Source organism: Aulonocara sp. 'chitande type north' Nkhata Bay, linkage group LG18 (assembly GCF_057382095.1).
Source record: "Aulonocara sp. 'chitande type north' Nkhata Bay isolate Kocher_YH1m ecotype deep benthic linkage group LG18, A_spYH_male_GT1.1, whole genome shotgun sequence".
NCBI lineage: Eukaryota > Metazoa > Chordata > Actinopteri > Cichliformes > Cichlidae > Aulonocara > Aulonocara sp. 'chitande type north' Nkhata Bay.
In genome coordinates, this window is record NC_141361.1 from 3,938,092 (window position 1) to 3,961,158 (window position 23,067).

Here is a 23,067-nt window from a genome sequence, read left to right on the forward strand (position 1 = left end):
GTGTGATACGGCCTGTTTAAGAAGTCTGTGCTCCAGTTTTAGCGAGTGAAATCCTCGTGTGTTACTCGTCTCTGACGTAGCACTAAGTAGCACATCTGTGCATGTCGCCTGTACATCTTATAGATACAGCTTGCTATTAGCCGACAGCCTCATGTCCAAACATATTTCTAATAAAAAAATTAACATGATGGAGCCGAACCACAAACACAGTTTTAAACCCCTTTCAACATGTAAATTAATCAGAACGGGAGCTATATTGAAATGTATTGATTTTTTTGGTATAGTATTTTTTTCTCTCTCTTATTTTCTTTTCTAAATGTACCTGTATATTGTTTACATGTTTGAAATAAATCACCAATCAAACTGTGGTGTCCAGAAACAAAGGATGGTGTCACAGAGGCTACATACATTTTTTTCCATTTAAAATCTGTGATATTTACAAAAACCCTTTAACTGATTAAAGAACAGGAGACCCCCTTACTGCTGCACACACGAGGTCGAATGTGGTGTGTGCGGAAAACTTACAGATTGGGGATGATCAGGACAAAAGTCTGGGAAGAAGCCCTGCTACTTCCAGATGCCACCCACAGATTTCCATTAAAATCTGTTGTCTTAATTATTATTTACTCTACGTCAGCACTCACAGCGCTTTATACAACGCATCTCATTCACACATTTACACAAGCATTTATTTTCTGCCTCTACGTCAGAGGTGTTGAACTCCAGGCCCCGAGGGCCAGTGTCCTGCAGGTTTTAGATCTCACCCTGGGTCAACACACCTGAATCAAATGATTAGTTCATTATCAGGCCTCTGGAGAACTTTGAGACATGTTGAGGAGGTATTTTAGCCATTTAAATCAGCTGCGTTGGATCAAGGACACATCCAAAACCTGCAGGACACCGGCCCTCGAGGCCTGGAGTTCGACACCTGTGCTCTACGTGCTCTCTTAGACGGCAGCATCTCGGGGGTTCGCTATGTTGCCTGAGGATACTTTGGACTAGAGCAGCCAGGGAATGAACTACCAACCTTTTGATTTGTAGGTGACGTGTATATATATATATATATATATATATATGGAAAGAACTTCCTGGCAGAGTCAACACAGTATCACAGCATCTTCATTCTCCTCCTCCTCTTCGTCGTTAGCTGCAGGTTGTTTGTTAATTTCTACTCCAGGTGTCGTCTAGCAGCTGACTGACTTTAACCACCTGTCACAAACACCCAGGATGCCTTTCACCTCACATTCATTGCGGCTCTTATGAAGCATGAAATAACGCCAGGAGGGAGGAAGAGGCGTGACAGGCCTGTCTGCTCCTCGGAGGCTGTTATCAGCTGCACTCTGTCCTGCTTTTATTGTGTTTCAGGGAAAAATAAAGTACGAAATGAGAAAGTAATTTATTAACAGGTGCGACGAGTCTACAGAAACAGTTTTACCTCTTTTGTTGAAGTGCCACAGATATGCCTGAACTCTTTTGTGTTCGTTTCTTGGTGGATTTGAACGGTGTTTGCCTGGCAGCATTATCTGTCTCCGTGTTCTGTGTTTCTTTAGTTTCACCAAAGGTCAGTTTCATGTATATTAATCTGCTGAATTAATGCCGTCAGTGTTTTTCACAGTACGACCCAAAGTGACCCCTGAAATATTTTTAAATTAATGCCAGACGTGTGCCCCTGAAGTCAATTAGATCAGCTTTTTTAAACTCAAATATACATACCTGCGTGTAATTTTACACTTTTTTCAAAATCATCCATTGTTACCTTCATAACCTTAATTCAGTTTATTCACAGCCTCACAACGCTTTATTTTCATTGTATTTTCATGCTCATGTAAGTGGTCCAGTCCACTTACACACCACATTATATATTATTTTGTATTCTGAAACAGTTAAACATGTTTCAGGTAACTTTTGAAACGTATTTCTGGGAGTATTTGAATGGACTGTGATTGTAAATGGATCTGGGAGTGACTACATGCCTGGTGTGCAGTCAGGGGAAGCCCAAAACATTGTTGAGGGGTGTCAACATTTTTTACATGGGGGAAAAATTCTGGGATAAGATTTGTTGGTTCATCTAAATTCACAGAGCAAATCTTTTAATTTTGTGATTTTTTTAAAATTCAAGGTACGTACAGTACGGTACATCAGCTACGTCAACAAAGCTAAATCACACGCTGGCATCATCTGTCATGGTTTTACATATAATAACACAATAAAAATAATCTGGTCCTCACCAGGTCTGATAATATCACCTGGATGAACAGTAACACACGACAGATTTCACCATCTAATTATTCATATAAGCCAGAATGCAGAAACAGTGCATGAGCTCACAGCATGATTCAGCATCTTCTAGAACAGGGGTGGGCAATTCCAGGCCCCGAGGGCCGGTGTCCTGCAGGTTTTAGATCTCACCTTGGGTCAACACACCTGAATCACATGATTAGTTCATTACCAGGCCTCTGGAGAACTTCAGGACATGTTGAGGAGCTAATTTAGCCATTTAAATCAGCTGTGTTGGTTCAAGGACACATCTAAAACCTGCAGGGACACCGGCCCTCGAGGCCTGGAGTTGCCCACCCCTGTTCTAGAAGCATTTTTAGCGTTAATAGCTGTATGACTGTATCAGTCTCTCACATCGGTGTGGAGGATTTTTTGACGTAACTTCCTTTCATTGAGTTTAGTTAAACTCTCTCAACAGCGTGTCACAGCATTTCAGTCAGATTGAGGTCTTTGAGTGGAGCATTGCAAAACCTTGGTTCGTTTCTTTTTCAGCCACTCTGCTGTAGATTTGTAGATGTGCTGCTTTTCTTGTGATCTTTGCAGTTTGAGACCGATGGCATTTAACTCTAGGGGCTGTGGCGTGCCAAGGTCCTGTTGTTGCAAAACAAGTCCTAAACGTCAGCCCTCCACCACCGTGCTGACCGTTGGTATGGGGTGTTTGGTTAGTTTTAAATGTTGTGCTTTACATTATGGATAAACTTCTCCATTTTGGTCTTGTTCTTCCAGAGCACAAACCTTTACAAACCTAAGACTTCCATGTTCTTTTTTCCCGTTCTTTGGGATTTATTGCAGCCGTCAGTAAACCCTGTACTGGCACAAAGCAAAGCTGTACAGCTAATCTTCTCTTTCCACTGTATTAACAAACATGGAGCGGCTAGCCAGTCAGTTGCAACCTCTGTCTGTTGTTTGTTCGTTCTTCTTGCCAAAAATCGGCTAGTTTTCTCCGTTTCTTCTCAGTACATTAGTTTAGCGCCGTAGTCCTGATTTATATAAGAGTACTATGCCAAAAATTAACCGCTTTTTTCCCGCTTTCTTCCAGATACGTGAGATCACGGACGAAACACGACATCGACATGCGTATTGGGATCCACTCCGGCTCGGTACTGTGCGGCGTGCTGGGACTCAGGAAGTGGCAGTTCGATGTCTGGTCCTGGGATGTGGACATCGCCAACAAGCTGGAGTCTGGAGGCATCCCAGGGTGAGGAAACGGAAGGAATTTTCTGTGGCTGTTTTTATCTCCAGTTGGATTATTGGCAGTGGACAGACGGAAATTCACTCACATAAAACATGGCTCCAGAGAAAGCAAACGGATGTTTGGTAAAGATATGTCATGGCCAGAGCCGAGCAGGAGATGCGATTATGCTGAGTCCCTCGGTCATTTATTTTTATCCACCCTCATATAGTTTTTAAAAGGATAGTTTAGTGGCATAATATGGGAATTTTTTAATCTTCACGTTCCTGTTGTTCCTGTTTGACCTTAAAAGGCAGATTATTTCTCTAAGTACTGATTTAACATTTCCTGCAAGCATCTTTTCCCATAAACTTCTATATAATCTGACTCGTTTTTTCACCCGTCACCTCGTGCTGCAAATTAGAACGGAAGCAAATTTGTATGTCTATGTCTGTATGTATACATGTCTGTATGTATCTTCTCCTTAACAGGTGGGCCAATCGAGCTCGAGCATCATCATGTATATAGTGATTATTAACATCTATATGTATTAAAAAAGCATTTACTATAAATCCCAGTTCTTTTGATTTTTCACATTCATCACCCTCCTGTGAATGTGATGTTACATTCTACATTAGTGTTTGTTTCATGTCACGTTCATGTTTGTCGCCCATATGTTACGTAATGTTCATCAAATGTGTATCTGAGGTGGAATTTTGTTCCAGTCATCACTAAATGCATCTCCACTGGTTGCTGAGCCTGGTTCTGCCAGAGGTTTCTTCCTGTTGAAAGGGAGTTTTTCCCCCTGTAGGCAAGTGCTTGCTCACAGGTGTGATCTGATCATTGGGATTTTCTCTGTGTTACTGTAGGTGTTGACCTCACAATATAAAAAAGATCCTCAAGAAAAAATCAGTACCTGGTGAAGAAAGTGAAACATTGAACAGCAAATGTTTTTCACAGGAATTATTTATGTCATGGATTCACTTCAGTTCAAATGAATTCTAGTCAAAGCGGTCATCTCAGAGTACATGTAAGGGAAGATCCTGCAATTTTAGCAAGAGAACTCCAATGAGCTGCTCTTGATGTGATGGTGGGAAAGAAGATTTCTAATAGGATGAGGCTCAGGGAGGGGCAGCTTCGATTGGCTGGGTGGGTGAAGGGAAAGAGAAAATGAATAGAGAGACCACAAATAACACACACAATAAAACACAAAGTACAGGAAACAGAAGACAAAAGCAAGACAAAGCCAGAACTGAATTATGGATTTACATCTAATCAGCGACATGATTACATTGTATCTAGGGATACTTCTTTCCCTTTGGGCATGATGTTTATATATATATATATATATATATATATATATATATATATATATATATATATATATATATATGTATATATATGTATATAGCCATTTTTTATCTTTACTGGATAGTAAGTGCAGGCATTAAGTGGGGAGAGAGCAAGCACGAAGCAAAGGACTGTGGGTCAGACTTGAACCCAGACCACTGTGGCCTGTGGTTACCTTCTCACCCACTGAGCTAAAGTGGCAAAAGATGTTTTAAATATGTATGTTTTTTCTCCATTTCAGGAGGATCCACATCTCTAAGGCAGCTCTGGATTGTTTAAACGGTGACTACGAGGTGGAGGAAGGCCACGGGAAGGACCGCAACGACTTCCTTCGCCGCCACAACATCGAGACGTACCTGATAAAGCAGCCCGAGGAGAGTCTGCTCTCCCTGCCGGAGGACATCATGAAGGAGGCGGCCAGCTCGGCTGACCGTCGAGCCAGCAGCGCTACCTTTAACGAGGCCTCGTGGAGCCCCGAGCTCCCCTTTGACAACATCGTGGGGAAGGAGAACGTAAGTCCCGCCACTGCTTGTAATTCAGGTCATGATGTATGCACTTTATCACCCTGCCAGAGAATGTCTGTCTTTGCAGCAAACTTCTTCTGCAGTGATGATTAAACTGTTATCTTTAATTCTACGTTCGGGGGAGGGGAATGAATTTTATCTGCTCGTTAGCTAATGACATAATGACCCCATTTCTGGGTTCAAATGTTTCCTTATGATGAATGGGAGTCTCGTCTCTTTAATATTCTCCAGTGCTCCGTTTTTTTTTTTTTTAAACTGGCACAAGCCCACCAGACCTATTTAATTGCCATTCTCAGCCTGGTTTCTTCTCAGCCTGGTAGGACCCAGGTGCTGCTAATTAAATGCCCTTAATTAATTGATCATCAGCAAGTGTAAGCACCTCTATAAAAGCAGTTTGTTGGTCTGGAGCATTCAGGCACGTGCAAACATTACAGCACGAGTGAAAATCCTCGCAAATTCATCCCATAGTCAGATCATGCAATGCTCAGAGACATGCACAAACCTGAGTTTTTTCTTTCTTTTCCTGTCATACAATATTACATTCATGACAGTACAATTAGAAAAGATTGAACAAATATGGCTTGTTTGGAAGTGGAGACGTTTGGCCATAGCACTTCATACAGCACAGACGGTCAGCGCGGCGCTGCAGGGGTATTGATTTGGGCTTGGCCCAAACTGAGTCATGCAACAGGACAATGATCCCGAGCACAGCAGCAATGGCTGAAAAAGAAAATGTTGCGAAGGTCCAGCCAAAGTCCGGACCTCAAGAGAGCTGTGCAAAAATGAAGTGATGCTGCAAAGAAGAGTGGGACAGATTTTATCCACAGAAACTGATCATTTGATCAAGTTATTATCAATAAAGGTTGTTGATTAAGCTATTTAATCATATGGCGTGCCTAGTTTTTCGCAGGACTCCACGTCATATCAAAACTGTACATAAGCTAATCCTTGACAAGTTTTCCAGCGATGTTAGATTCAACGTTAGAGCAGCGACTTTGTAAATCCTCGTTTCATCGACGCCTGAATGCTAAACTTTACTGTAACACCTGTTAGAACAACCACACGCATCTTTTTATTGGAGCTAAACAAATTTGGACTGTTTTCAATTGTCTGTGCTTGTTTTCGTTTTGGAACTGAAGCATTTGGACCCAGAAATGAGTGAAGATGCCAGACGAAGCAAGTAGATGGGAGGAAATAAACTTCTGTTTCATTTTTCCTGATGATATTTGGACGACTAGAATACTCTTGGCCAGCTTGTTTGCTTTAACTGAGTTTCACTGCAGGATGAAGTTTTTTGTCACGGCGGGCGTTTTTTAATTTATTTATTTGTTTTTTGTTTACAGTGCATGGGATCTTCGCAGTTGTTTCGCCTGTTTGTTGGTTGCTTTGTCCTTTTTGGGGGGTTTTGTTTTCCTGGGAGCGAGTGGACAGCTTTCTGCAGAGAAAATGTGTTACTGTGGTAACGCATCACTGCGCGCCAGCCTTCTTTTTATTTTCGGATGACGAGCTTGTGATTGTGTGGCCCATTTTAAACATCCTCCTCATTTCTTCTTCATTTGCCTGCCTGTGACAACAAACCAGCCCCCGGAGGGGTTTTGTGTTTTGTCTAAGACGGTTGAATTTGGAGAGAGTGATTGAAGGTTGAGCTTGTTTCACATTTTCTTTCTTTTTTTTGTTGAACAATGTGGAAGGGAGAGGGAGAAAAACTAACAGCTGATGGATGTTTGTGACAGTTTCAAATGGTGTTCAGAGAGTTTCCTGTCAGGAAATATCTGAAAATATGTTAGAAAAATGTCCTTAAAACATCAGACACAGGCTGATGAATGCATCATTGTTTTGTTTTTTTTACAGTATCATTTAATGCAGTTTTCTCTGTTTGCACCGTTCACAGATCCTTTTGCCTCTATAAGGAGCTAACACACCGGTTAGATATATAGTCATAGACTGAGGAAGAGAGGCGTGCAACTGCAATGAAACAACATGATGGCGCTGTAAAGTCTGATTGCTGTGTCTTGTGAACACTGTTGGGCATTTACCTTGCAGTATAAAGCCACCTTGAGGTGACTGTTGTTGTGATTTGTGCTGCATTAATGAGCTTGAACTGAATTAAAGGCAGGATTACGTGTTGTGTGCTGCCAGGTTCATGGGCGAAGGCGAGGCTGTGTGGTTCGGGTAAATTGTGAAGATCTTTTTAAAGGAAACTTCTTAATCTGCTCTTGAGTTGCCATCTTCAGGTCTTTGAAAGACGTTTATGCAAGAAAAAAATGAAAGATTTGTTACTTATCTTTTCTTTTAGAAGATTGTGCTGTTTGAGCTATGTTGCATTGTGTTGCATTAGTATGCCTGAGTAAGGCTACCAAATGTTGAGGGCATTACATTTTAAGTGTGCGTGTTAGTCCCCATAGGGAAATAGTTCCTCTGCATTTAACCCATTCACCCAGTGAAGCAGTGGGCAGCCACCAGTGCAGCGCCCGGGGAGCAGTGTGTAGGGACGGTACCTTGCTCAGGGGTACCTCAGGGTAGCCGTTCAGTGGAGTCGAACCCCCGACCTTCCGATCATGGGGCCACCACTCTACCTACTGAGCTATCCCTGCCCTTACATGGACTACGTTGCATATGAAAATGGTGTGATACCTTTTTGATGAATTAAGTACCAGCGTGACCTGCACTGAAACCGAGACGACTCTGCTCTTGTGCTGCTTTAATTGTTGCGACATCATTGGGCTGCTTTTCTCTTTCTCTCGGTGTTTTGTGCTCTGCAGTGATTTGAATCAGGCCTAATTAACCATCAGCTTAACTGAGTTCTTTCCTAAATGAGGTTTTAAAAACACCCCAGATATTTTATGCTGAATGCATGTGCTGTCTATATCCAATAGTACTGATACCTGAGAGCAGAGATGTCTTTGAAAAGTAAACCTGGAATGCTTCGACGACAGGGTCATAAAGTCTCGTCTTTTAATGACTGACAGACACAACAGCGCTCAGCTGTAAACGACTAAAGAGGTGTTGTTGTCACCCTGCTGGGTGGGTGGTGTGGACACCCCGGTTTGTGGTTACTTGAGAACGAGCCAACGTAGGATTTTGAAATTACACCACAGGTGCAGCTACTAAAAATCTCAGATGAGTTAGAATCTCTGTCACCTCGACCTCAGGGTCAAGGTCAGTTTTCCAAAACTCTTGTGAATGTGATACTCCTGAAGGAAGTGTTATCATAGGTGCATCTACTGGGAGGCTGATGGGTAACACTGGTGACCATGCTTGGAGTCTTTCATGATGTGCATGATGTTATTAGGGGGGAGGTTTCAATTTCTGGGAAAAGACGGTAAAAAAGATATTTGCAGCTGAAGCAGTGTGTGTCCATTTCACAGCCTCACCTACACCAGCAGCATCCTTTGTTTTGTCCTCTTTACAGTTCTGCACACTGGAGTAATATTGGGAGGGGGGAGGCAACTCTAAACAGTGGCGTCTTCTGCTCATGCATGACTCTTTTTTTATTCTCAGTCCTGATCCATGGCCTATGTTGTCTGAAAGGATCATAAGCAGGACAATCTGCCTTAAAGTGGAGATTTCAGATTTTTGTATATGACGTGATGGAGAAATGAAAAATTCAGAGCTCTTCTGTGTTGCATTTGAGCTTCACGTGAAAGGTAAAGTAAAAGCGGTGATTAGTGAGCATGAGCATTTCAGCGTTGTGAAACTTGAGCTGTTGGATTTCGTTCTGGCCTTCATCTTGGAGGAGGAGGTGCAGTTATTCTGATGTCTCCTTAGCTTTGAAGTTTACATTTTCTTCACATTTCGTATGTATTTTTCTGTGTATCAGTTTGTGTAACCACTGCTGACTGAGCTGCTGCCCATCTTTGAAGGCTGAAATATTGAAACTTCATTCAGTTCATTTTATGTCAAGTCAAGTCAAGTTTATTTATAGAGCACATTTAAAAACACCCAAGGCTGACCAAAGTGCTGTACAGTAAATACAGATAAAAATACAATAGAACACAATTTCGTAAAACACCTCGCTGATCAAATAAAAAATAAATAAACAAATAAATTAAACCTTTCTAAAAGCCAATGAAAAGAGGTGAGTTTTAAGAGCAGTTTTAAAAGTTTCTAGGCTTTTGGAGAATCTGACGTGAGGAGGTAAACTGTTCCACAGTCTGGGTGCAGCCACAGCAAACGCCCTCTCTCCCTTTGTCTTTAATTTATACCTGGGAACATCTAAAAGCATCAGATCGGCTGACCTCAAAGATCTCCTGGGGCGATAAGTACTAAGGAGTTCTGACAGGTAAGAAGGTGCAGTGCCATTTAAAACCTTAAAAGCCAGCAGTAAGATTTTAAAATCAATCCTAAAAGCAACTGGGAGCCAGTGGAGAGAGCAGAGAACCGGAGTGATGTGGTCTTTTTTTTGAACCGGTCAACAGGCGAGCGGCAGCGTTCTGCACCAGTTGAAGGCGATGTAGACAGGAACGATCTAGGCCAGCATAGAGGGAATTACAGTAGTCCAGCCGTGAAGTAATAAAAGCATGGACCACTCTTTCTAGATCGTTCCTCGTCTGTGTTTTATCTTTTTCTTTGTTCTTGTAATTGGAAAGGTTCTGCAGAGTTTCCTTGTAAACACATTTTATTTAGTTACTTCCAGGTGTCTGATGTATCACAGTAAATGAATGTGAGCTTGTTTTGCTGTATTACACCTGACAGTGTGTTAGTGTTAATGTAGATGAGGGTGCTCGGCCTCTGCAGCAGATTAAACTCTGACCGTTGTCTTACGCATACTTGGACGTATCTGCTGTCCTCCCACAAACAAAGACATGTCATCGTGCATGATGATGGGAGGGGGATTAAGAGTGCATTCTCAGGCCACATTAGCATTCCCAGATTGCTTTGATCGGACGAGCTTTTTGTGTCCAGCGCTGCTGGCCGACACCCAGCACCACAAACATGCCGCTTGGCGAGGACTCGTTGTTCCTCCATCACAAAGTGAATGGCGCCTTCCTACAGCTTCTGCTCCAGGCCGTCGAGCTTCACGTTTCATCAGGATAACTGGAGAAGGCGAACAGTTAGCCAAACAGTTAGCTTAAGATTTCATGTTAAACACATCACCAAGCCATTTCAAAACCCTGCAGAGATAATAGAGATAATGAAGACTTAATTTAGCATCAAACTTGAAACGTTTAAAAGACATTTATAGAAGTAGGCTGTCGACCGCGTGTGATGCATCAGTGTCTGTGTTTTCTCCTTCGTCTCTTTTAGTTTCTTCCTGTTTGGCTTCCTTTGTTTTTATTTACTGCAATTGTTCTCTTCCCTCCTTTGTTATTTGTCTGATTTTCTCTGTGCTGTGTACTCCAAACGTGGTTTTGCTCTGTCATCGTTTTCCTTGTTGGATAGAAAATAGACTTCTTTTCCTGTCCTCCTTCTCTCTTCCCAAATGGTTGCAGCAGATGGCCCCGCCCCTCCCAGAGCCTGGTTCTGACTGAGGTTTCTTCCTGCTAAAAGGGAGTTTTTCCTTCCCACTGTCGCCAAAGTGCTTGCTCATCATATGATTGTTGGGTCTAGCTTACAATCTAAAGCATCTTGAGGCGACTGTTGTTGTGATTTGGGGCTGTATAAATAAAATTAAATTGAGTTGAATAGACTGATTAAAGTTCCCGTGTGCTTGTCTGGCTGGCTGTGATTGAGTGCACTCAAGAACGTTAAACACAAACTTGACAATTTCCTTTTGATTTCATGGACATTCAGGTCATAAATTATACATTACAATTATTATAATACATACTATTATAAATCATAATATGTATTTAAAAGTCCAGTCACAACAGATTGCAGTCTAACACTGTATATTCTACACGTTTTTATGAATACAGCGCTGTTACAACATGCGATGGTAATGCCATATTTTCGCTCCTTATGTGAACAGTGAAATGTGTCTCCGCTCTCAGCGTGTGCCAAATGTGCAGAGCTGCAGTTTGATTGTTTCATCTCCTGCAGCTCCGAGCTGACAGCAAACTCTGCAAACTCGCCTCCTGTGTATACGAGGCTGAATGCAGCAGGAGTTTACAGCGTCTGATGTAAGCGTGTGTTTGGATGCAGAGGAATGGTTTTTCTGAAAAGTGCCACTTGGTTTTTTTTTTTTCTTCTGGCACAATGAAAGCCTGTTAGAGAAGTCAATTCAAACAGTGGCTCTTTGCATATCAAAGGCTCCTCGGAGGAGTTTCAAAGCATCTCTTAAAAAAAAAACACTTTTATTTTCTGTTGCGTTGCTTTCCTTGGAGCTCGAGTTCTCACTGCTGGTTTTCTGTGACCCCCGTCCTTCACTCCTATTGGTCTGATTTGGCTGGCACGATACTGGTGCACGCCTGTGTCAGTCAGACAGGAAATAAAGGGACTGCAGTACAACAAGAAGAGTTCAGTTATGTCTTGGCTGCGTCCATTGTTATGACATGAATATTTGAAGGCCGATAATCGGTGTAAACGTGACTCGCCACCGCATGGTCAGCGTTTCTGGAAATTAATCACCGTCTTGTTAAGTGGCCGCTGCTTCTCTGCTGCAGGGAAATAAGTACTGTAGAAATGAGCCGACACAGTCGGATGGCAGTGGTTGACGTAGTCGTGAAATTAAATCAATTAATTAGTGTTTATGGACACTTGTCTTCATTTACTTGAACATTATTCTGTATCAGACCAGTCTAGCATCAATTCATTTGTGTCCATGTGCATGAAGTTAACATTTTCCACTTTTGAAAGGTGAAAACGTCATTTTGCTGCTCACGCGAGAAGCCATGATTCAAGTCCCACACAAGTTCTATATTTTTAAAATATGTTCTTACTGAAATGAGAGTAAAACTACTGGATTAGATTAGAGATCAAATATAATGAATTTATAAGCTGTTTCATGGGTGAGTGAGGGTTAGTCCTTTCCTCAACAATTAATAAGGCAGAGAAGTAGGAATGCATTTTTCCCAGGAGGAATATAGCACCAGGGATCACACGGTCAGTGAATCAGATGTGATGTGAATCGTATGCTGTGGCTTTAACAACCCAGCTGAACATCTATAGAAGACTTTGGACCAACCACCACCATCAAAACACAGGATATGGGGATAATTTTGGACCAATGGTGTCCATCCCTCTAGCAGTAATTCAGAGAATCCACATGAAGGCCCGACACCTTGTTAAGTGTACTCACACTAGGAGATCTGTAAGTCCAGGAAGTTTGACAACTGCAGCTGCTGCATTTCTTCTGTGTTCTCATCATAAACTTTAAATAAGTCAATAAGGCAACTAAAGTATACTAAAATCTAACTGTCCCGTTAGCTTAGAAGCTCGTTTTTCTTGCTTTAGTAGCCGATATTTAAACAAAAACACTAGAAATACTCAGCCTATGTTTGACTCTTATGCTAAGATTGAATGACTGACTTCTCTCACCTGCAGTAATCTGACTTTATGCTCCTTTTCTTCAGCCAGGACGCTGACAGCAGCTTTCACACTGACATGGGCACTAGGAGCTTCCATTAACTGTACACAGCTGGTTGAAGACATGCAATAACACATAATAGCAGATGATTCACCGATTTCACAGGCAGCTGACTGAAGCAGCAGGTAACAGCTCTGTGCTGATAACTGTTATAAAAACAGGATTTAGTATCTGCGGCCAACCATTATCTTCCAATTATCCTGTGTTTTATTGCGTAAGACACAGATAGCCACTGAAGAAATGACATCATATCCTGTGTGTCACTGTGATTACGGGAGCTATCGTCCATCCGGGACTGATTGCTATCATGAAACTCAGAAGATTCGTCGCGTGCCCTGAAATCGTACTCGGAGCTCCGTGTGGGCTCTGCGCCGACTCAGTGGCTCTGTCTCTACCTCTTTCATGCTTCACTGTGTACCTGCCGGCGCCCGTGATGCACAGCACAGTCGCAGTGCTTTCGCCTCGAAGGAGCTTCTGCGACTTACTCCGGTTACTCCGAGTCCCCGCTCTGTGAAATCCAGGCCAGAAAGAAATGGGTTCAGTTTCATGTTTCATTTCAGCTCTGCTCAAGTCTCACGTCTGCATTTGAAATGAAAGGTGGCTCAGCCGACAGGGACGCGCGGCAGCTTGATCTCTTTCTAGACGCTCCTCCCTTGACCTAATTCTCGCTACCTTGTTTGCATGTTCACTTTAAAGGCTCGCCGAAGGCTAGAAGCAGTCTGAGTTTGTGCTCAGTGCTGCTGTAGTGACTTAAGTCATGCCAGTTCAACTACAAAGCAGTGTGCAATCAAAAGTCTGAAGACGACATATTCAGCTTCTCCTTACGTTAAGTCATGTATACACTGCAGTAGCGGTAAATGCTCATTAATAAACATGGACAAAAACTCCATATGAGCAAAAGTGTCATCGTGCTGCTCTAAATGCTCAGGTTTGTTTTCTTTAGTTTCAAAACCACTAAGCTGGTGTCACGAAAGCACCCAGGTCGTGTTTTGATGCTCAGCTCCAGGCGTGAAAACCCAGACTTCAATAATCAGCTGGTGATGCAACAATGGCGACATCCATCTTTCATGTATAAACGATATTTGACTAGGGCACTTTTGTGGGAAAATCCTCTGCTGATTTATGTCTGCCACTTTTATGTTTCAAATTATATAATGCTTTGTGAGAAAGGGCACACCGTCACATCAGTGCCACAAAACAATGGTGTAAAAGGAAGTTTGAATAAGTACAAAGGTCCCTGTTCTGTTGTCATATGTTGGTCTTTGCAGCAGTGTGTTCTGTTATTAATGTGTATACATACATGTAACCCCCGCTGGCTCGATGCAGCCAAACACTGCTCGACGACTAATCACTGTAGCCAGTCCAAAGACGGGAAATGCCAGATTCAGAAGCGGTTGCCCTTTAGGCTGTAGACTTCCTGAGGGATGTGCATGCCAGGAAAAATCACAGCAGCACGGCTCATAGCCCTGCCCCCTCCGAGTTCTTCTCTCATTAGCTGAAGACTAAGGCTCGCTATCTGTATTGTGGAATATGAAGTAATAGATTCAGATTTCAATTTAATTCAATTCATTTGTATTTATACAGCACCAAATCACAACAACAGTCACCCAAAGATGCTTTATATTGTAAGGAAAACCCTACAATAATACATACAGAGAAAAACACTATGAGCAAGCGCTTTGGCGACAGTGAGAAGGAAAAACTCCCTTTTAACAGGAAGAAACGTCCGGCAGAACCAGGCTCAGGGAGGGGCGGGGCCATCTGCTGCGACCGGTTGGGGTGAGAGAAGGAAGAGAGGCAAAGAGACTGGCTGTGGAAGAGATTAATAACAAGTATGATTCAGTGCAGGGATTTCTGATGTGGATTTTTTCTGCGATACTTGTTTTTTACAGAAGAGTGTTTTGTGTTTTGAATGGAGTTTTCACAGGTAGCAGAGGGTCAGAGAGGGGACTGACATACAAGGAAAACTTGGCAGTACACAGCAAGTCTACATCACAGATTTTTATATAAAATATTATGTAGCTTCATCCAATTTCTGGAAACAGGTATGCGTAACAAGAGAAGGAAATTCTTTTGTGGCTTTGATCTCTTGATGGTGGAAATCCTTGTTTTAAATATTTAAAATGTTCACAGCTTTCCTTTAAACTTCACAGGGATTCATGTTTGAAACCAGATTCTCCTCTAAAGAGAGGAAACCTAAAGAAAACATCCAGCTCCAGACGCTGATGATAAATTAACTGTGCGATGATGAATTTCAGCTTGTATTCATTTTTTCTGCATAAAGTCTGAGTTTCTACCTAGTGTGTTTTTTTCATGTATTCTGATGAAGCTGACATTTGCGTCTCTCTGGGCTGCATGTGCAAAGATAAAGAGTGGAGTAGTAAAGTGTCTTTTATGCTTGTGAACAGGATGAAAAGAGTGAATCAAGAGAACCTTACCTTTCAAAATAAAACACACAGTTACATTATCAGTGCTGCAGGTTTTCAGCAATCTTGCATTATTATCATTGGAGCTCATCTCTGTTTCATTTCTTTCCGGCTCAGATGTTTGAAGGTTAAGTGATGAACAGGTTTGCCAAGTGACGGCTTGATGTTTTAGTTAGCAGAGGTGTCAAACAAAAGGCCCGGGGGCCAGAATCAGCCCGGCAAAGACTCCAGTCTGGCCCACTGGGGTGCCATTGGAAAATTTTAAACTTTGGACTTTCACTGGTATTTTCAGATGTTTTACAATCTTTGCTACTGAGAAATATACCCCCACCTCGGCTTTAAAAGGCTGACGGACAGCAAGTGGGTTGGTGGGCGGGGCATTCAACTTTGCATACACAGGACTATAGTATTTTCAGGTGACCTCATTGTCAAGGTTAAAGGTCAAGTTTTCTCTTTTAAACATGATCACCTGAGAAAGGATTTTCAAATTAAAACAGCACGAGATAATCATGTTTAAAAAGTCATCCCTGGGCAGCTGTTATGAAGGGGGAAGTATTTAAAGTAAACCCAAAGCAATTCTGTGTCACGCTGTAAACAAAATTTATTTCTGAAGTAAAGTTTGATCTATTTTTCAGCCCCCTGGTACTTGCTGCGTGGTCATCCATCATCCAGGGTCATTTTAGTTTGAAAAAGCACCGATTTAATCAGATGTGGATTCGTGCAGCTCAGAACAGAAACCACGCTCTAGTCTCTTCCTGTAAAGATTTATGTTTATGGGTCAATAAGCCTTTTTATTACTTCTGTGCTGCCTTGTTTATGCATTTTATGGCATTTACACCAAAATCACAGTGTGGACATAAAACACTCCCAAACCCGATCTGAGTTTGTGCTGTAAAGCATCACAGCTGACTCTGTCTCTATTTAACAGACGCATGGAGCATGTCGCATTCAAACATATCGTCTGTATATTTTTCCCACATAAATGAGCTGAGATTAGTCTGAAATTAGCTGATAATAAAGTCTGCATACCATCACCTCACCTGTCTTGGGCCTGGAGTGCGTAGCTGATGCTCATCAGCCAGTTTCCTCATTATAATGAAACCGCTCCAAATATGTTAATGATTTGACACAAAGGCCATGCGTTTTCATTCATATGCAAAAGATGAATTGTTGAGCTCAAGTTCAGTTTCAGCTCCGATCTCTTCGCTGTGTGCTGAGAGCAAACAGGGCTGAGCTCACAGTCACTGTTCTCCGTTGTGGTTTTTATTATGCAGACAGAACTTTTCCTGATGCTTTTAGTTTGCACCTCATTTCCTCCTACCTGCTAGGTTTAAGTGCAAGCTCTTGACATTTCAAGTGACAACTAGAAAAACAGTTCAGTTTGCAGATAAGTAAATAGACTGTCAACAAGTCCACAGTTTTCAAGCTCAAAGGCAGGAATGGGGCCTATCCTCTGGTGAAACTCTCGATGTGCCACTCGACTAGGGCTGCTCAATTAATCGAATTTTAATCACGATTACGATCTGGGCTTTCAATGATCATTAAAAATGACTGAGCCGATTATTAGCCCCTCCCTCGTGCTTTACTCTCGTGTGGCAAATCGAGCGCACCTCTCTGCATTTCGAACACGCATCACAACAATTAAGAGGACCCAAGGGAAGCTCGGAAAGCTAAGCAGAAGTTAATTTATTTTTTATATTGCAAACATTTGCACTGTTATCAGTATTTGCACACTATTTTATATTATTTTTTAAAGTCATTATTCAATACATTGTTATTGTTAACCCTTTAAATCCCTGTAGAACCTGAACCGCGTAAGCTAGCGCAATAATTTGTTTTGCATATGAAACCGGAGGAGTTGTACTTACATCTGATGCCATCAGCTTGTCCTCGGTCACGGTTTCCTTCCACATAAAGCTTTGCAAAAATTGCATAAAAAGCGCTTGCAGGAACAAAAACATAATATTCCAGAAACACGCTTTGCCGATCCGATCAGCTGTTCGTAACACTTCCCACATTGAAAAAGACGTCAACGTGAACTATCGCATGTCCGCCATTTCCTGTCCGAAACCGGAAGTGACATCATTTTCGCGGAAAATGTAGTTTTTTACTTGTAGGCCTTAAAAGCCTATACTGGTGTTTTTATAAGTCATGTTTGACTTTTCTGAATAGTTTCTGGGATGCTTAGAACTCGAATTGCACTGCTGGAAATAGTTTATTTTGATGCACCTGCTGTTTTCTTTGCAAATTTGCATCATAGGATTTTTTTTTCCTGCAGTATATAAAAATAGCTGTATCTCCAAAATAAAACTATGAAGACACTCAAAATAAATTTCCTGTTGTTGTAAACTATTTTTTGCAACTTTTTTGTATTTAAAGTTTTGAGGGATAAGCCTCTTAAATTTCTCCAAGTAGAAATATATGTAAAAAAAACAAAAGCGATTTTCAATTTTTTTGTAGTTTATTGCACTTTTTTGCAATTAATGTAGTTACTATGGACTTAATGCATACATATTATTAAAATATGGGCTATAACAGTTGTATAGCAACTTGAAATGCTCCCACAAATGGCACTACAGCATGTAAAAAAAAAAAAAACATAAGTTCTGGCGGACTTGATTCTATGGTAGGTCTTAAAGGGTTAAATAAATATCGTCAAATAATCGAGATCTCAATTTCAGTGAAAATAATCGTGATTATCATTTTTGCCATAATCGAGCAGCCCTGCGCTCGACGATAACAGCCCAAAGTGTGCGCGTGAGATAAATCAAAGGAAACAATCTGAGCTGTGTGGTGGATCAGAGCCCACTGAAAACACAATCTTGGCTTTTGCCTAGCTGCCCACAACAAAAATCTGAAGGAGATCCGGTGTGCTGTGCAGAGGCACAAGTAGAAGGCGAGGGAACAGGTCACAGAGGGAGCTAAAAATAGCAGCAGAACACAAGATACTCCAGAGGTGCACGAGAGTCAAGATTTTAGTCGGCCTCAAAGCACATTCGTCATTAAACAGAGGACTTCTTCTGAAGCCCGACGCAGTCAGACACGGTCGATAGTTCAGCTACACTCTCGGCTGAATCCAGGAAAACACAAATAAGAAGGATTGTCGTCACTGTAATCTGAGGTTTACCTCAATACAGGCATTTCACCAATAAAGGCATTTCCAGCAAGAACCTCAAACTTTAAAATATAATTACGTTTTATTTATTATTAATTATAATGAATAATTAATAAAACGTTCACTCTGTGGTTGTGAGACGTGAGAATCTTTCATCTGACAGTAAAAAGTGATCTTGCTTCTCGTGAATCATGAGGCACTGTCTGATAGACCTCTAAATTGCTGTCATTTATAAGCTCCAGGTAGCTCTGATTGGACTCACATTTGCATGTAATGACGGTCAGAGGAGCCCTGACATGAAACACAGAAGAAGAGGCATCCGCTAATGAAGGTGTTTGTTTGAGAACCTTCATTTAGAGACTGAAAACGAACGTTTAATGATCTCTCTGAGCACGATGGATGTCGCGCGTTAATGTGTTGAATGAAGCGAGATGAGGTGAGACGTTGGATCGGTCAGAATTGGTGAGAAATGTTGAATTTGACTACGTCTCCATCATCATTAATGGCTGCCAGCTCCACAGGTTTCAAACACTTCAAAGGGTAATTTGTAATATGTGGCTACTTAATAATGATGGGTAGCTAATGTCAATGGGCCTGAGAAAATGACTCTGATCCTCATGTGTGACCTTCATCGCTTTTACCTTTGGAGCCAACATGTCGTCTACGTCAGGATGGGCTGTACAGCTGAGAAAGAGTCAAAGTGGAGGCTGAGGTCATCGATAGAGAAAAAACACCAAAGGAGGAAATGTGAGGAAGAGGTTAATTTCCTTTTTCCTACGAGCGATCCTTGATCCTTGTTACAATGACACTCAACAGCTTGTCACTGTAAGCTGCTGCAGTTTTACCCTTGAAGGAGGGAACTTAACTGTAGCCTTGAGTTTGTAACAATTTTTAAACCTCTGGGGACAATTTAATTTGTACCTTGATGCAAGGATACTGTTACGACCCCCTCTGCTAGGCGATAGGAGGGGAGAAACATACACAAGCCCTCTCATGAAATCAGAGTAAATAAGGGGTTTTATTACGAACATTGAACTGAAAACCGACAGGGCTGTTCAACAGACCACCGGGAAAACAATTAATACACAAAGAAAAGAACAGGCGAGAGTAAAAGCTAAGGGTTAACTAAAGTGGGCCAGCAGACACAAGACTGTAATAAAACTAAGGTCAGCTGTATATCAGAGTTTACAAACAGAGTTCAAATATTAGGCAGACGAGGAGGACACAGCATGTTCACGTCAGCGCAGCAGTTGCCCACCAATTTGCACTGAAGTAAAAGAGACCATACATTCTTTGGCCAGTGTAGTCCACCTGCAATGCGCTCAAACACTGTGAAATAAGAGTCTACCTCAGTTTCTCTAAATGCTGGGACTAATGTGATGTGCCTACTTACATCAAAGCTGTCTTCTGGCTTCTTCTGGGATGGTAACTGCGGGGCTGACCGAGGTGTAGGAGGACTGGCAGATACAGCGGCTCCCCTCTCTATCTCCAGAGCCCTAACCTTTAAGTGCATGGCATCCACCTCCAACTGCTGCTTTTTTAACTCCACCTCCTTTATGCGCAGTGTTAACTGCAGCTCTTCCGCAGAAGGGCCAGTTTGAGAAGGGAGATTTTTCAGTGGGGCAGGAATACCAGCAACAGCTCCCAGCTCAACTCCCTCTGCAGGACCTGGCTCACCAAACAACCCCCTTTCATGCAGTTTAATACACAGGAGTTCTTTAAGCTCCTTTTTCTTTGCATTCAATGGCACAGTCACATCAAAGAAATTGGCAATAAGAATGAGGTCATCCTTTTTACATCTGTCCAGCTTTTCTTCAGTTGGGCCTAAAGCGAAATCCTCCAATTTAAATTCCATACTAACACACACCCTCCCACACAAGAAAAAACTGCCAACCAGAAAAGTAGAGCTAACCAAGAACACAGGTAACCCACCCGCGACAACGGCAACGAACAAAGAACAAAGAACGAGTCAACCCGACGGAAAAAAAAAGGATGGACGAGCCCCCAATGCAGAGGGGGTCGTAACTATACAAAAATGGCCCTCTTATAAAAAAAAAGGTGCACAGTCTGCAGAGCAGTGTTATTGTTATTCACACAGACACTGAAAGTGTGTCTTTAAAACACTTTTCTAGCCTCACTGAAGCTTTATGTGTCTCATATCTAAACAGTGGATCCTAAAACTAATGTGTTTGAACTGAAACCCAGAACTAACTTGCTGTGAAGTGATGTTCTGCCAGTGATACAGAGTGTATGTCAGATTGTAATAAATGTGTCCCACATAACTTAAACCAGCGGTCCCCACCCCTCGGGCCACAGACCATGAGTCGTTTGGCACCGGGCCGCGAGAGTTGAGGCTCGGGTGTGAAATTTATGGTTTTCAGTGTTTTTATCATTTTTATCATTAACTCCGTTTCCCTGGGTCTTTCCCGTGTGTTGTGAATAAATCTTCTTTTTTTGGCACCGATACTGATTTTGATTTTTGGTACTGATTTTATTTTGTTGTATTTATCCACGACACATAAAGGCCGGTCCGTGAAAATATTGTTGGACATAAACTGCTCCGTGGTGCAAAAAAGTTCGGGGCTTACACGGTAAAACCTGAACATCTAAGAGTCAAATTTATATTTTACCTAAAATTTTAGAGACATTTAAAATTTAGACAAAACTGTGCCGACAAGTATTTTAACACCTTTGGTACATATGTGAAACCTTTTCTGGACCTTTGAGGTCGGACATTTAGTCCTTTATAGTTTGTTTTTCATGTTTGTGCATTTACACAGCCTGCGTGAAACTCTGTGTTTTACTCCAGTGTCAGCTCTGGTATGGGCTAATAGCCTTTAAATGAATAAGTAAATGATTCATCAGTTGTATCTTTTTGGATCTGCATGCTGGTGACCTCATGAAAGTATAATCAAAATAACTGCAGAGTAAATCCGGATGTACTGACCTCGGTGTTTCTACATTTGTAGATTTGGCCGTTTTCACAGTCAGACTGAAACGTCTGTAAGCAGAAATGATCTCACCCGAAAACCTTTGGGGGGGAAAGCCTGTAATGATTCTAGTAGACTTGATTTGCAGAGGATGAAAAGGGTTGCTTTAAAAAGAGAGTTATGGCAGCTTTTGACCTTGGATATATTTTAGTTAAAGGAAGGCCGAGTGAGACGGGAAGCGATGAAGTGGTAAATTAAAACCCGAGGAGACCCTTGTAAAGAAAGAGCCTTGCGCTGTTCAATTACCTTTTATAATAGTGCATATTAATGTCTTGCAGGGTTGTCTGGGGTGAGGGTTTAATGGAGTTTAACTTTGTTTCTGGAAAGTTTTGAAGGTTATAATAATAACAGGTGGAAATAAATGGTTGCGCATTTGCTCCGCTTGTATCCAAACCTTTGTTTTCTGTCCTTCATTTCACGATTTGCCATTTTGATTCTGTTTTCACGTCCCGCACATGAGTTACAGCTTTGTTATAATGCGTGCTTGTTTTAAGAGCTTTGTCACCACTAACCCGAGTGCAAAGTGAACCTGCTGCAGGGGTGAATGGAAGATGCATGACTTGCTCTGAAGTGTCGGTCTGATAGCCGATGTTGCATTTTGGTCTTCCCTTTTCTTCCTTTTCCTTAACTTTCTTTTGTGTATGTACTGAATGTAACTGTGTGTCTGTTCTTCTTTTTCATTTGTAACTTGAATGAAACCAAAAGGGGGACAAGCAGGTTCATTCTATGTGCATGTGCTTTCCCTCTAGACTCTGGCTGCCCTAACGAGAAATTCGATAAATCTGCTTCCAAACCATCTCGCACAAGCTTTGCATGTCCACTCTGGTCCTGAGGAAATTAACAAGCGAATAGAGAGCGCCATCGACTTACGGAGTGGCGATAAGTTGAGAAGAGAGCATATCAAGCCTTTCTCACTGATGTTTAAAGACTCCAGCCTGGAAGAGAAGGTAGCTGGGGTTTTAGACAGATAACTGTTTTTTTCTTTCTCTCTCCCTCCTCATATCTTTTCCTAAATGACGACTTTCAGAAGCAAAACAATAACCAGCAATTTTTTATTGTCCCATCATGAGTAAGCTAAAGGCACATGAGGTACTACTGTGGGATTGCAGGAACAAAAAGACTGACATTTTGTATTTTACTGTCAATCTGAGTCAATTTAAGATCCCACAACTTTTAATGACTTAACAAAAAAAGTTGTGTTTTTTGGGGGGAGGGGATACGATGCACTGCAAAATAGATTTAATGTTCAAGGATTTTCTTTTAGCTAAAGACTTACTCATCTTTGTAGCAAATGGACTCTGAAGTGTGCCACCACAATAATTAATACAGCAGAACGTAGAATGCAGAAGGTTAAGCCAGACATTGGCGTCGACCTGGATTTTCTCTGAAAAGCTCTGAAATGAAGCAAAACAATGAGCAAAACAAGAAAACTGACGCCACAGAATATCTATCAGACATCTAACCAACATCTAACCCTCCTTCCTGTAGCACACAGGTAGTGTTTGGGATTTAGGCTTCATCACTCTAGAGTAAAAGTAGGAGAAGCAACTTTCTTGCTTACCTCCTTCCTTACATTGGATTCTTTCTCCTCCACTGCCTGTTTGCAATTAGTTAGCTAGTCAACCGCTTTTGATTGTAAGATTGCACAATTCACCTGCCTCCAGACTGACTGTAAATTATCACCCTTTAACTCATAAATGCAGACAGATGTACACATGTAAGTCTGCATCTCCTTGCAACAGGGAA

At 41.7% G+C, this 23,067-nt stretch overlaps 1 protein-coding gene across 2 annotated transcripts in view; it reads left to right on the forward strand.

The window, feature by feature from the left end:
• The window catches only part of adcy8 (adenylate cyclase 8 (brain)), a 127,976-nt gene that overhangs the window by 62,216 nt on the left and 42,693 nt on the right, over window positions 1–23,067 (forward strand). The window contains exons 6-8 of one of the 2 annotated variants that reach the window (XM_086273318.1): window positions 3,317–3,475; window positions 5,040–5,310; window positions 22,071–22,268. In XM_086273318.1, coding sequence (XP_086129444.1) covers window positions 3,317–3,475; window positions 5,040–5,310; window positions 22,071–22,268 — 628 coding nt within the window. The remainder of the gene's footprint in view (window positions 1–3,316; window positions 3,476–5,039; window positions 5,311–22,070; window positions 22,269–23,067) is intronic. The other variant, XM_086273319.1, reaches the window with a different exon arrangement.